Here is a 15,130-nt window from a genome sequence, read left to right as displayed (position 1 = left end):
TCTTAATGAAATTTCTAATACCAAACTCTTATATTTAAATATGGAACTATTTATTAGAACATTAAATTAGCGTCATTTCGTTAATTTCAGTTAGAATGTATTGTGCAAGATAACATGGTTGAAGAAGCTTCAACTTGGAAATTATCAGATTCAGAAGGTAAAAAATACAATGGATTAAGTCTTATGATTTTGAAATTTTATAAAGATTACACTATGTGTTCACTGAACTAAAATAGAAATAATCTTTAAAAGTTCTTTTTTCAGCTGAAAATTTCAGAGTGGTCTCCAAGCAGTACATTTGTTTAAGCAAAATGGCATCAAAGGTCAGCATAACATTAAATATTAGGAGCAGACAGACAGACAGACAGACAGACAAATAGACAGAGAAAGGATTAACTAGGCTTATAGAAAATCAGGGCCAGAAGGCATTCATAAAGACTCTTTGTAAGATTTGGAATAAAATAAAGCAGCTTTATTTTTGTGTCTTAATTAAAAAATTATCAAGTTATTATCAGAAAACTATTTTAAAAATGATGTCAATGAACATTAGTAATGTTAGTATAATGTTGTAATGGTTAATATTTTTAAATACGGAAAAAAAAATCACTTAAAAAATAATAATGTAATTCAATGTCACTATAGAATATAAGCAATACATGTCTTCACCAAATTCTTACAAATGACATTTTTCTAAAGTTTCTTCAAACTGTCTGAAAATGTTAGTGGCTGAAACAAATTTTCTTGACTGTAGAGAAATCTGAGACTGATGTTTCACCATAGAAATATTGATTTCCATACAAAGAACCCCATCAAAACATTCCTTCATTAAATTCAGATTATACTGACCAGTTGAAAGAAAATTGTTACAGGTGTATTGTTTACAGTGTAATAAACAGAAAAAAATACTTGTATGTACCATACATATAAACAACTGTACAGATGATATTAGTAAATGAAATTGAAGAACACTGATTGGTTTCCATGACCCCAATATGATGGTTACATTAATAAAATATATACAGCATTACAATTATAATATTATATAAATATCAGTGGCGGATGCAGGAATTTTCGAAAGGGGGGGTGCTAGCCCAGGGCAAAGGGGGGGTGCAAAACATATGTCCCGATTCAAATGCATTGATCGGCCAAAATAAAGGGGGGGTGCGCACCCCCGGAACCCCCCCTCTGGATCCACCACTGAATATATATATTGTATATTTCTTTTTGGAAGGGATATTACAATGGAAATTATATAATGCAATCCATGTTTATTTTATTTACAAGTAAATAACATACTAAAATCATGAAAATTGAGAATGGAAAAAGGGAATCATTGATTAAAGATAAATCTAAAGTAGTCACATTGAGTCTACAAGCAGATCAACTTGGAAGTTGGTATCTGAAAATTCCAAGCCATAAGCAAGATCAACCATCAGGATCGGAATCTCCTTAAAGCTTTGTGGTCATTTCAATTTTGCAATAGACCAATATGAGAGAAGAAAAGCCTTTATGAAACCTGCTAGCATTTGAGTTGCTGATGTTTAAGTATTTTAAAAAGTATTATAGGGAAAATGGTAGTATTTCATTTTCCCAGCAATAGGTAGGCCTTTTGTGTACCCAAGACAGGTGAAGGAAGTCAACTTAGGAGCGCTGTGATTGGATGTAAGGGTACAATATATTTTTTTTATTTATCTATGAATAACTGCAGTGTGTCAATTTACAATATAAATTTTAAAACCTATTGAAATATTTTCTAGAAAATTATTTGAAAAGGCTTCCAAAATTTCATAAATTTGGTGCAAAATAACGGTGGACATGGATAACATCAACAAGCTCCGTTGGAAATTGGTCATGATACTATTCGGCTTCAATTTTTAGAATACAGTAATAAAGTACTAACACCCCACATAACTGTTTTATCCAGGTTTTTATTATAAAAACTGGTAAATTTAGAAAATGTTAGTATTGTCGCCTATGGCAGAATAAATAGTACCGTTTTCCCTATAGCGTTACACAAGAATAAAAAGGCTCTGTAATTATCAGAAAGATTAAAACACTACAAACAAAGCAGTTTTGAGCTGATCACAAGTTACCTATGTTAAAACAAAATACCTATAAGACAATGCATAAGCACACCACTTGTTTTCCTGTTAAAAGCTTTCTTATCAATTCATACAAATGTCAGCTTTTAAAAACAACCAAACACATCAAAAACAACAAGCCTTAAAAAATGTGAGGAATACAAAATAAAAGTAGCAATATTGGGCCCCAATTAGAACAAGCTTTTTTCAAAGCATTTATACCTACAGAGTTTTCAATATTTCATCTCTTACTTTTTCTTCCTGCATTTTGCAATCAGAACAATATTAACAAATTTGTAAGTATTTAGTTGGCTCAGAAGCTTTTAAAAATCTTTCTTAACACAGAAGAGATGTTTGCAATCAGAACAATATTAAGAAATTTGTAAGTATTTAGTTAGCTGAAGCTTTTAAAAATCTATCTTAACACAGAAGAGATGTTTGCAGGAATAAAGTTTGCTATATTATATACACCAATACTACAAAGTACTACACAAAAACCACTTTACAGCAAAGCACCCTTGTATATGTACCTGAGAGAGTAGGATTGTACGATTCAACATAATCTGGAAATCGTGACATCTGAGCGTAGGAGAACCGACTTGACGGAGGCCTCTCAACGAGTCGGTCAGTACCACTGTCCATGTTTTATAATTAGTCTAATTTGTCCAGTTATAAAGTGTGTTTATCTAATAAAATATAAAAGATATGGATATCTGACAATTTTAATATTTACAAAAGGTAGTGTATATAAGGAAGATATTTATGATGCAATTTGCATAAGGTTAAAAACATTGAATTTGCTTTACAAGCGTTGTGTTGACATTGTGTTCATGGAGTATGATGGGTAGTAGCGATTAAAATCAAGCAGTTGACGGTCGACAAATTAAGCAATCTTACTTTTAAAGATTTGAAAAGACCTTTATCATCTCATATTGAACAGCAAAATAAAAAATATTAATTATTGCATATTGAAAATGAAATTATTTATTCAACACTGGATAGTTTTACTTTTAAGAGCAGGATTAAAACTGCATTTAATACATATTCAATAAAAAATTCAATATTTTGAAAAAAAAAATTCTTCTGGTTTTACTGTTTCAACCTAGAAGTATTCAATCATTGCAAGGTGCTTGAAGATGCATTATTTCTTAATATGACATTGAGCATGTTGAGGAAGGACTGTTACAATTTACATTCTGTCAAACTTTCAATATATATATTGCGATCTCCAACCATCTTACTTTAATCAATTTAAATCTAGGTGTGGGATGTCTAAAAGGCCTTGATTTATAAAAATCTATTATATCAATTTACACTTGTGAATTTAAATTTTATCCTCAATACATGGATGAATGCTCATACTATCCAAACTTCCATTCAGATTGTTATTTTTTTTCCACAAGACTTAATTTCAGGTATTTTACAGTTAGCTAATGTCATGTATATATATGTTGTAAATGGATAATGTAAATCATTAAAGTTCTGTCCTAAGGCTGTCCTATTTCATATAAAAAATTATAATTGTCTCATCTCAGGAATATTGATATTTTCAACAACCAATACATGTTAGATTGAGGGATCTTGTGAAGCTAATATAATACTGTCCTTGATGACCTACTAGCTAATTAAAATTTCAAACATTCTGGGGCACAATTGCGGTCATTCTATATCTGATAAAATTGTCCTAATATTTCATGACACTGGACACCATATACATTATGACTGTCTTTGGTCATTTAAGGAAGATACATGGGTGTGTTTTTATGTGAATGAAATATAAAACTTACTTTAAAAACTCAACATGAAAATGATATTTCACAAACCTATTTTCACCTTAAATAAGTCACCTAGAAAAATATCCCCTGCATAAAAAAGTGTAAAATTTTACTATTATTTCCTACATATTTGTGTGAGAGTACAAGGTCATAGGTCAAGATCCAGGTAAACATGGTAAACATTTATATTGATACCTGGATGATAAAATATAAGATATTTGACAAGGTGTGCATGGGAAAGCTTCAGGTGTAATTAGCTTAAGATTATAATGTATACAAACCTGAACAGATCCCAAAATAGAATGAAAGCAATATTGGTATATTGAAATATCATAGTCAAAACTACTTAAATTTGTACTTAAATCTCCAAGTATTCAAATACATCTTATAGCTATAAATAAAGACTTTTGTAGTAAGTAATACACTTTTAAACTGCAGTATGTGCAGCAAGGCTCTTACCAAAACTTGCAAATAAAAAGTCCAATGGTATAGCGTAAAGACTGTCTTTATTATCTGATCCTGTTCTGCAAGTTTATTGCATTTCATTAGAGTGACCTTCAAAAAGACCAACTTGAATACTATTGAAAGACTCAAAAACTCTTGTGGGCTTATAAAAGATTAAACTTTGATCAGGTCATAATATCGTTACAGAGGTTGGATCCATTTTAAGTTAAATCACCCTTTTCTAAAAAAGCATCTACTTTGTTGGAAAGTATTTATGTACCTGTAAGACCCTATTCTAAAGTAAGGTTCTGCAAGATAAGTACTTTCCCACAATTTTTTAACAGCATCAATTGTTTAATCTACATTAGCACACTGTGGTTCTTCAAATGACAGGAAAAACATCTTAACTTTTAAACATGTATTTTAAGTGAATACATAGTGAGAGATTTTCAAAATGAAAAAGATTGAATAGGAAAGCAAAATTGTCTGAAGCAGATACAATGTACATACTATTATTATAGACCTACATGCTATTTAGTCCAATCCAGAGTAAACGATGATAAGGCCTATTGTAACATTACATTTGTACTGACCCTTAATTGAAGAATTATATTTATTTTCACTTTAGCATTATAGTTTTAAAAAGTTGAACATTCCAAGATAAATAAAAAAAAAAATAACAACAGTCAAGTGTCAAGTGTAAGAACTGTAAGATCTTTAAACTCTTGAATATGCATGGCATTTAACATGTTAAAGACATTGCATTTTAGCTAAGCTCTTATACTATACTGTAAAAACTACTTATTTGTAAAGGCAACTGAGTTATCAAGGTTTCTAGAAAAGAGATAAAGCCACTTGTTTGGGTCCTTTTTAGATAATAATAAAAGTATTATAAATCTGTCCTGTAACATTCTTCAGATGTTATAATTGTTGACATCAATTATCAGGTTTTTTTTTAACATTTTATAATTTCGTTTTTATGCTTTTTTGGTGGCACATGACAATGCAGGGAGATAACTCTGTAAAAATCAGTTCAAGGTTTTATTCACTTTCTGTTGTTGAGGAAATCAGGGAAATATTAAGCTTCTCAATGATCAAAATTTGTGTTTGTTAAACTGCTATACTGTGGATTCATTATTATTCGTTGGATACCAATTTTCGTGGATTTCGTGTGAACAGTTGAACCACGAATTAAATGTTCAACGAATGACAATTTTTCTTATGGCTTGTATGCAGACTTCGGCAAAACCACGAAATCAAATATCAATAAACCTGTAAGTTTTTTTCAATCCACGAAAATTGGTAACCACGAAAATAAATGAATCCACAGTATATCAACAGAAAATTTTTCAATAAAGTGTGTGGTTCAAACTTATATTTTTTATATATTAATGAGTCAAATTAATTTAGTCCAGGTGTTTGGTACCACCTTAAACTTCTTGCATTTAATACAATATTGCCAAAAAAAAAATATCCTTAGGTAGATATCTTGCCATTAACATTTGGGTACTAAGCAAAGACTTACACCCAAAAAATATGTTGCTTCAAGTTGTCTTATGCAAAGATGTTAATGTAGGTAAGGTATTGGTTTTGCCTTATTTTATAGTTTTATAAATTTGCAAATCACAATTATATGTTAGAATTCTGTTTCAGGTCCAATATGTCAATTGACTGACTTTTCTGCACTTAACTGTTCATATTACATTGCATATATCATTCTCTCAATTCATCCCTGAAATCAGCTTTATTTTGAAAGGATTATAGAATTTAACACTTTCTGTAATTTCAAATGCAGCAGACGGCAGATAAGGGATGGTATAACATGTGACATATCATACCTCCTCCCTTTGAAAAAAAAAAATCAAATCAAAAACTGGTGAACTAGAATGCTTTTTTCATTTCTCAGGTTTATTTTGCCAAATTTAAGTCGAAATACTAGCCAAAATTTGTTTTATACTTTTGTTATACATTTAAATTTGTGGTTCACCTATATCCAAGAAACACACTAAATTAATAAAGAACTCACAGTACTTCACCAATCTATGAAATTTACTAACCCACAAATAATATGAAACTTTCACAGTATAGTACCTAAAACATTTGCAACTTTTGCATTAGTGAAGAAAAAAAATCAATAGAATCCACCTACCTTTTTCCATTCCAATATATTCCTAGATTGTGAAAAATATGAATCACAAAAGAAGGTATTCCTAATTTAAAAATAAAATATCTGTATCTAAAAGTCCAGCTTCATTTATTTCACTATTCCTACCAAAATGATAACAACACATAATAAATGCCTTTCAGCTTCATTTATTGTACAAATTGTTAATAAATAAAGGTCGTGTGACATTTTACATATAAAATCCTATATTTATTGCCCTATAAACAAGTACTTATATTTTATAGACAAAGATACAGCAAGTGTACATTTTATGTATGTTTACTTTTTAGCTACAATAAAGATAAAAGCATGCAGTGTACATAATTTTAACACTTCAAAATAAGATCACTGGGCACTAGAATTCTTTTTATAGAATACGAAGGACAGAAGAGATTTCAAGTGAGTACAGTAATTAAAACTACTTTTTAACTCAAAGTCTGTAAAAAAAGTAATTCAATTTTATTTCAAACTCCACAACATTTTAAAATGTGTTGGTCTCTGTTTAATTTATTTGTCTTTTCTTGTATACGTCTATTAATATTTGTCTTTATTTGCAGTTTAATTATGATTTGGACAAGTACCTTATTAATGTTTAAAGTTCAAAGCTTAACAGATAATCGTTTACTTTGGTCACCACTGACAGACTCAGATCGAGGGCAAAAAATGTGTTTGGATAAAGGGGACAAGGATAGGATGGAGGGGGTAATGATATCTGATTCTATAACTGCTTGAAAGTGCAGGTATTACATGTAGCATTGTAATACATTATCATGTTACATGTATCTCAATTTGAATTTGACATGTAAGCCTGAGGGTAAATGACACCTTGTCTCATTAAATATACATGTATTTGATTAAACACTTGACAGCTTTAACCAACAATGACATACTCTCCTTTTGTTGAACTCAGCTTGAAAAAAGATTAATACAATTTGTCTGGGATGCAATTCAAATTTCCACAATTATCTATACTTTACCAGCTTAGAAAAGAAAAGTCATAAAAACTCACAATAGTCATGATAGTGATGGAATCGGAATTCATTGATAATTTCGACCTTAGCAGACAGGACTAATTTCAAACAGATTTGTAAATCAATATGGAATATTATCAATATATATATGTAATACATCATAGCTTATACATGTTATACAAACATATATTTACTGTTTAACTGATGTTTGGATCTTGAGACATAACCAGGAATATATTATTAAATTGAGTAAAACCTTTAAAAAGGCACAACACTTCAGATTTAGGAACAAGTATGTAAATCTAAATAGAGAGTAGTCGAAGATGTTGTAGAACAGTAGAGGAAGAAACCAGGAGACTTGTCTTGAAATTTGAAGAAAATACTGAACTAGATACAGGAAAATGTGGTGTGAGTGCCAATGAGACATCTCTCCATCGAAATAACAATTCAAAAAAGTAAACCATTATAGGTCAATGTACAGCCTTCAACACGGAGCCTTGGCTCACACCGAACAACAAGCTATTAAGGGCCCCAAATTACTAGTTTAAAACCATTCAAATGGGTACCGGTATATATTTGTTTAGGGGCCAGCTGGAGGACTCTTCCGGGTGAGGGAATTTCTCGTTACATTGAAGACCTGTTGGTGACCTTCTACTGTTGTTTTTTCCATGGTCAGGCTGTTGTCTCTTTGACACATGCCCCATTTCCATTCTCAATTTTACCAGATAACAAAGGACCTAACATCTCTCTTGGGCTTGTAACTATTGTGTTCACTTGGCAGAGGTCTTCCTTTTCTATGGTATCAGACAGAGACAAAAATACAAAGAGAAAAAAACCTTCACAAAACATTAAACCATATAATTTTTTACTAAAATTATGTTTGTTTGTATGTAATTCAATTCAATCATTTTATGAAAGAAAATCGGTACAAATCACACCAATATATCTGTTTTTTAAAATTAGTCTAGAAGACAATAAGTGGTGGAAAAAGTCTATTCTTTCATTCAGTACTATGTCTTTTATCTTTAGTCACATTTCTTTTCAATGTTCCAACCCACTACCCATCATAAAACACAGAATACATTTACATACAAGACATCCACTTGAATTTAAATTAATACTTAATGTAAACAAAGAAATCTTTATATTGTTACAGATACACCTACATTGATATAAGTAACTACTTTCAAGAACCCCATTTGGCATTACCATAAATAAATCATTCATTCTAACATGACGTCCTTCAAACGCTTTGAGTACACACCCGTGGTAAAATATGAATATATTGCATTGGCTGTTCCGATCGTACTCCCACGTCATATGTTTTTTCATGAATGAAGTAAACGACGTCATAGAATGATGACGTTATAATTTAAGCATTTTACGGGAAAATACACGCTTTTGATACCGAAAATCATCACAACAAGAAAACGTTAACAAACGATGCTAAAATGTGGTATAAGCCCATTTTTTATATACATAGAAGACATATAATTAAGTTATCATTAAAATTCATCCAAATCTATCTAAATAAGTTTTGTGAATAGTTTGAGCATGTCACTTATTCTGTTTGCTCCATTCTTTTACGCCAATCTAAAAGTGCGTTAATTAATGGGAACGGCAAATAATGGCCTCCACCTAGAGCGCTTCGATCTACAAAAAATGCCGTATTTGTCCTATTAGAATCGAAATAATTCATGGGGGCTTGAATATATCTAGATTTTACCACGGGTTGTCCCTTTATGCCGATATTTTACCCCTCGCTATCGCTCAGGGTAAAATATTTGTCATAAAGGGCCAACCCGTGGTAAAATAACGATATATTCAAGCCCCCATGAATTATTTCTTAATTAAATTCATCAAATAATATATATACACGTTACTTATTCTGATTCAGATTGATTTATCAGTATTTTATAGTTAACTGATTTGGATTGAATGTAGACGTATAGATAATATGTTCACTATTTAAATGTATTTGATAACTGCTAAGCATTATTTCATTTTCTATTGATAGGATGACTCAAAGAAAGTGGACTGACTGGACCCTTGATATGACTTCAATTGCAAGTAACTCAAATAATTCAAGCCCTTTCCATGTCTGATTTTCTCCCACACAAGGGCTTGAACTCCTTATGATCATTGGCTGCGTCGCCTGCTCTCTGTGAGAGAGCCAATCGGCCGTGATCAGGATAATGAGCCCGTGCAACTGTCTTGTAATTTTCTTACCAAAAACGTGTGTTCAATTAACACAACTCTGATAATAATTAATTAACATCAATTAACATCAGTTTTCATCATTTAACATCAATTAACATCCAGAACTCCTCCTTCTTTAGCTGCCAACTTAAATCAAAATTCCCATATTGCATAGCGGTGTGAATTTTCCAGTTGACGGTGTTTATCGAGGAAGACGTTCAGGCATTAATGTAGCCTTCGTAGATCAGCGGAATATAACGACTGAATTATTAGGGTTAAATTGCATGCAGTAAAAGTTTAAAATATTGAATTTAATACAAGAGTTATGAACACCCTTCATGTTTGATTAGAGAAAGGTTCAAAGTGACAACTGAACAAGAACACTTACATTTTCTTCCATTTACCAGATAAAATCTACTAGCTTTACTTTGTGGACACTAAATATGTTTTAAACACTAGAATCTCTATTTTTTGTCCAAGGACTTTTGGTCTGACATGTGACTTTCTGTCAAACACTAGTGTCACTACTATGTAATGATGCCATTGGATTTATCACATGGCTAAAATTTCAACTCTTATAAACATCTTTAACAATTTTGTATAAACCAATAAGAGACTAATAATTACAATATGTATATTCATCAAAGTTTTTCTGTCAAGCTAGTGTCACTACTATGTAATGATGCCATTGGATTTATCACATGGCTAAAATTTCAACTCTTATAAACATCTTTAACAATTTTGTATAAACCAATAAGAGACTCATAATAACAAAATGTATATTCATCAAAGTATTTCAAAAACAAGTACCTGTACATGTGACATTATAACTGATGATATTTATTCATGAAATGAATAAAATTAATGTTGTAACAGTGACATGAAACGCGATAAAACAATATAATAATGTCCGTTTTATGAAGATTTCAGATGAAAATATACAAATTACAATAGCAAGAAGTTAGTTAGTGTTAGTATGCAATATTGAATATATATAATAGGAGTCAACTATCAGGGTCTGCAATCTGAATACTCTGTCCCTTCATGTTTATTTCTTACATTTCTTATTTAGTAAGTAATTAAGTAAGTAAATTTTATTTAGAGTCAGCATATATATACATAATAACAGAGAACACATGAGCTCTGGTGAGATCTTTAACGGACTATCACATATTTCCTATTTATCATTTGGATTTTTTTTTCAATATGTGTCAAAAAAACCAAAAAAAAGTCAAAATGAATGAAATATGGAAAGGGTGAAACATGAACACAGGAGACAGAAAAGTTCAGTCTTAAAGGAAATCTAGAATACAAGAAAACTACATTCTTCAATAACTCTGACCTAATTACATACAGGTATAAGTAATATACATTGTACAGAACTGTATGTGTATGTATGGCTTACTGTACATGTTTATGTAATGCTTGTACTGGTAAAAGTGATATTTTATTATTTCATAATTCCCATAAAAGGTCAGATTTGTCACACATACATGTATTGATTCAGTCCACACCAATGTTAGAAAGAGCTGACTTGGTTTGACTATTAAGTTTGATCTGACCTTTCACTAACTTTAAAAATCAAGAACACTGATAAAATTTCTGTTCCTCTGATTATATGTTTCGGTCTATTTGTTCTGGAGGGTTTTGTCTCATATACATCCACCCTTAAATCCCTTTTTTTAGAATAAATACATCAACTTATTTGTTCATTAGAAAGCTTATCAAAACAGATTGCCGTTCGAAGGTATCCTTTCAAATTGAGACTAACTTAAATAGTTCTTCTTGTTTTTAGTTTGGAACATTTCACAATGTATGTGTGTCCAAGGATCCAGAATTTATTTACCTAATTTCGTTCATTTTGAGATAATTTAAAAGTTGGTGCCCTTTTTAAAAAAAAGATTAAAAGATTGTCACAGTGTGTCCCTCTGTCAGAAATTAACGAAATTACAATGTCCTAAGAGGTTTTATAAAGGTAAATACATTTACTATGTAATGGAATCGTCTAATTAAGGAGCAGCAAATTAAGGAGCTGAAAATTTAAGGTTCATGTCCAAAAAAGTACATCAAATTGCATGCGTTAAAATGTAAAGAATTCTACTTGTTTTACAATTCTATGAGAATACTTACTGTCCTGTTGATCTTCAGCCAACATATGAAGTTTTACATCATCTTTTTCTGTTGCTGCCATTGTTATGTATTTCAAATGATCAAAAGATACTTTGGGGGTCTCTGTAATGTAAATGTAAATGTAAATTAGTATGATATACATGAAATAGCGCAATTCTGCATCCACAGACAAACAAAAGCAACCCAGAATTTCAAATTCAATAAATCCAACAAAATTTCATTTCATTCCTGATTAAACTGAACCTTCCAGCAATAAGAAAGAAAAAAGCCAGATAATAAAAGTAAAATTGCTTTTGGCTTGGGCCTGGCTGAGGATTAGAGTCTAGGAAAATGTTATCACAATCTTTATTTTGATACTTTTTATCATATGCATTTGAACACTTTAGTCAAACCTTTACTTAACTTGTTTACTACATGTATGCAAATTTAAATATTCAAACATAATATTCAACATCCCAATAGTACCATGTAAGTGCAGTTGCATAACTATCAGAGGTATCACCCCTTTCCTTAGTCTTACTATAACTTTAATCTTAGATTCTATGACGGTGAACGACATTGAAAGTATTTAAAACTGAAATGTCATCCTTTTAAATCTGTGCAATTTCAATTGTACCCATTTATTTATAATTTAGACAAATTGTATTGCTCACTTTTCATTATTTTTTAATTTTAAAGGAATTGTAAGAACAACATTTCAGTTATGTTATTATTACCATGGGTATTGTGGAACAGCCTTTTCTGTATAAAAAGTGATATGAAGCAGGGATTTTCCAACCATAATTTTTGGTTCAAAATCTGGTCCCTAATCCCAGAGAAATATGCTCTTTTCCCCCCCCCCCCCCCCCCCCCCCCCAATATGTTTGCATGTATATACATTTTACTTGAAGGCCGTACAGTGACCAATAGTTGTTAATTTCTGTGTCATTTTGGTCTCTTGTGGAGAGTTGTCTCATTGGCAATTATACCACATCTTCTTCTTTTATATATGTAAAAGACATTGTCATGATTGACCAGAGATTTTTTATTTTTTTTATGGGCTTGTTTTTTCTCTCCTGCAGAAGGTGTAAATTCAAACTAGGATCAACTGAACTTGGTGACCACAATACTTGTATACCAGTATTGCCAACAATACTTGCATATAATTAATGTACAAGTATTGTATACAAGTACTAGTACTGCTTATATAAAATTTATTTGAAAAATATATTTCTTGAAACATTTATTCATTTGTTTATCTCAAAAAGGTAAAATATATAGTTTATTTTGAAATAAATATTCTTTTTCATGATAAAGTGTATTGATGCAAAACAATTTCAGACTCTTATTGTACCATTTAGTTAACCCTTCTTATCAGGTTAAAATAGGACTGTTTGGCCACTGTGGGACTTCCAATATATGTTAATCGTTTAGACAGGATAAAGCAGAATTCAATGCTTTGTGTGTGTACGCCTGTTTCTGGTATTCATAAATTATATTATGTATTAATTTAAATGTTTTTTTCTTTTTTCGTATATTTTCTTTTGTAATTAATTTAGACAATTAAAGTATGTTTTAGTTATGTCAATGAACTAAAGTATAAGCAAAAGGCTCAATTTTTATATCTGACAAAATTCATTAAAACAAAAAATACCAAGAAGTTGTTAGGCCAGGATTTTTTAATTTGTTGGTTTACGGATCCGCTGACCCGATTTTGCCAATTCCTAGAATTAAAATAAAATTGACTTTTCATGCTTTTTTATTCCCGCCGACCCAAACAAATACATTATCCCTGAAAAATAATTAAATTCTTCTTTTTTTATGAAATGAAATGCATGAATCACTAACAAAATTGATAACACTCTTGGTTGTGAAAAAATAAAACTTCCAGTTTACGTTTCTAAAAATAGACAAATCAATTATAACTGACCTTGAAATGTCGTTTAAGCAAATAATTTTGCAGAATGAAATCTGTGTTTAAAACCCATTACACAATAAGTTCGTTTCCCTTATTTGTCATCAGTCTGTCATTGTCTGTAAGTTGCATAATCTCATAGAAATAGACTTGTCCAAATGTGGACAGGTGGAAAGCACCTTGGAAGTAAAACGGGAATGCATGACACTAGATTAACCCGATATTCTCGTTTTTTTCCGTGGACAAGTCTATTACGTTTTTGACATGTGTGTTGAAACTTATTTTCGTACGACATTTTTTACATTTTTTTCTTTATCAGTTTTCGTTTTTGAAGATCATTACTCACCAAGTTTTCTGGAATTGATTAAGAGCTACGTGAATTTGTTTTTCTTGTTTGTGAAAAGACGATTTTTTAAATTTCGTCTTTGTCTGTGAACACCCCCCTTTTTTACGGCAAATCATTAGACAATCATGAATGTCATGCCATATTTATGACAGCTGAGCAAGAATATTTCATCGAACTAAAATTTGAAATGATGACAAAATAGCATAAACAACATTTTGTAAGAAAGGTGAAATGTATATTTATTTTGCATTTTTTTTCTGTCTTGAAAAGATATTTTTTTTTTTTTTTTTCCCTACCGACCGACCCGACTTTTTCATGGGGAAAATCCTAAACCAACAAATTAAAAAACCGTGGCCTTAATAAATTACATACTGTAATCATGGTAATAGGAAAATAACAAACCCTATTGATTTTTTGACTTTTATTTAACAATAGTGAATACTAGTACATTAACTATAAACGATTATTGTTGAAAATACTGGTATACAAGTATTGTGGTCGCCAAGTTCCATTGATCCTTCAAACTAGGTTGGGATACAACTTTGAGATGCTCCCTCTCAGGTAACAACTGTTTTGTATTGTGTTGATTGTCCATAAATATCTACACAACTATAGGCCAGTTAAAGGGTGTTATCTATCAACTGAGTGGACAGTATGACATGCAATTCAGGTGTTTGTTTATATCAAAACCTTCTGTAGGAATGAAAAAAAATTAAATGCCCATAAAAAAAAAAAAAAACGCACAATGCATTTTAATCTTATAAATCTATTGTATGTACACAAATTATTTTTTAGATGTAAATGCGGTCATATTTGTAGAAAAAAATTGTAAATTATGATAAAATGTTTGCAACATGTGTGTTTTGATTTTTCTGACAGAAAGTGTCATGCCGGTTGAGTTTGTATACTTTTGCAGAGCCAGAGAAGTTACATAAAGACCATATCAGTTTCATTATCTGCAGATAAAAACGATATGGATTAATCTTATTAATTGAGAATAAAATACCTGATTCTAGTAAAATATAAACATAACCAAGCCCTTTCGCCTTGCGTCGGCGACTTCAGTACCAATTTTTAAAGAAAACAATAGAGAGTATCCGAACGGAGGTATTCCGATTGACAAAAG

At 30.8% G+C, this 15,130-nt stretch overlaps 1 protein-coding gene across 13 annotated transcripts in view; it reads right to left on the bottom strand.

Annotated features, from left to right (window-relative positions):
• Window positions 1-15,130, bottom strand: part of LOC134687209 (anoctamin-1-like) — a 54,842-nt gene extending 39,712 nt beyond the window's left edge. For 5 of the 13 annotated variants that reach the window (XM_063547319.1, XM_063547321.1, XM_063547325.1 and 2 more), the window contains exons 1-3: window positions 15,011-15,030; window positions 11,765-11,866; window positions 2,612-2,767 (exon numbers count right to left, since the gene is read on the bottom strand). In XM_063547319.1, coding sequence (XP_063403389.1) covers window positions 2,612-2,723 — 112 coding nt within the window. In that variant the 5' untranslated portion in view covers window positions 2,724-2,767; window positions 11,765-11,866; window positions 15,011-15,030. Of the gene's footprint in view, window positions 1-2,611; window positions 2,768-3,868; window positions 3,965-6,449; window positions 6,564-11,764; window positions 11,867-15,010 lie in introns of those variants that run through there. The other 8 variants (XM_063547331.1, XM_063547328.1, XM_063547322.1 and 5 more) reach the window with 5 other exon arrangements.

This window comes from Mytilus trossulus, chromosome 10, assembly GCF_036588685.1.
Source record: "Mytilus trossulus isolate FHL-02 chromosome 10, PNRI_Mtr1.1.1.hap1, whole genome shotgun sequence".
Taxonomy (NCBI): Eukaryota; Metazoa; Mollusca; class Bivalvia; order Mytilida; family Mytilidae; genus Mytilus; species Mytilus trossulus.
This window is presented reverse-complemented; position numbering and strand designations above follow the sequence as displayed.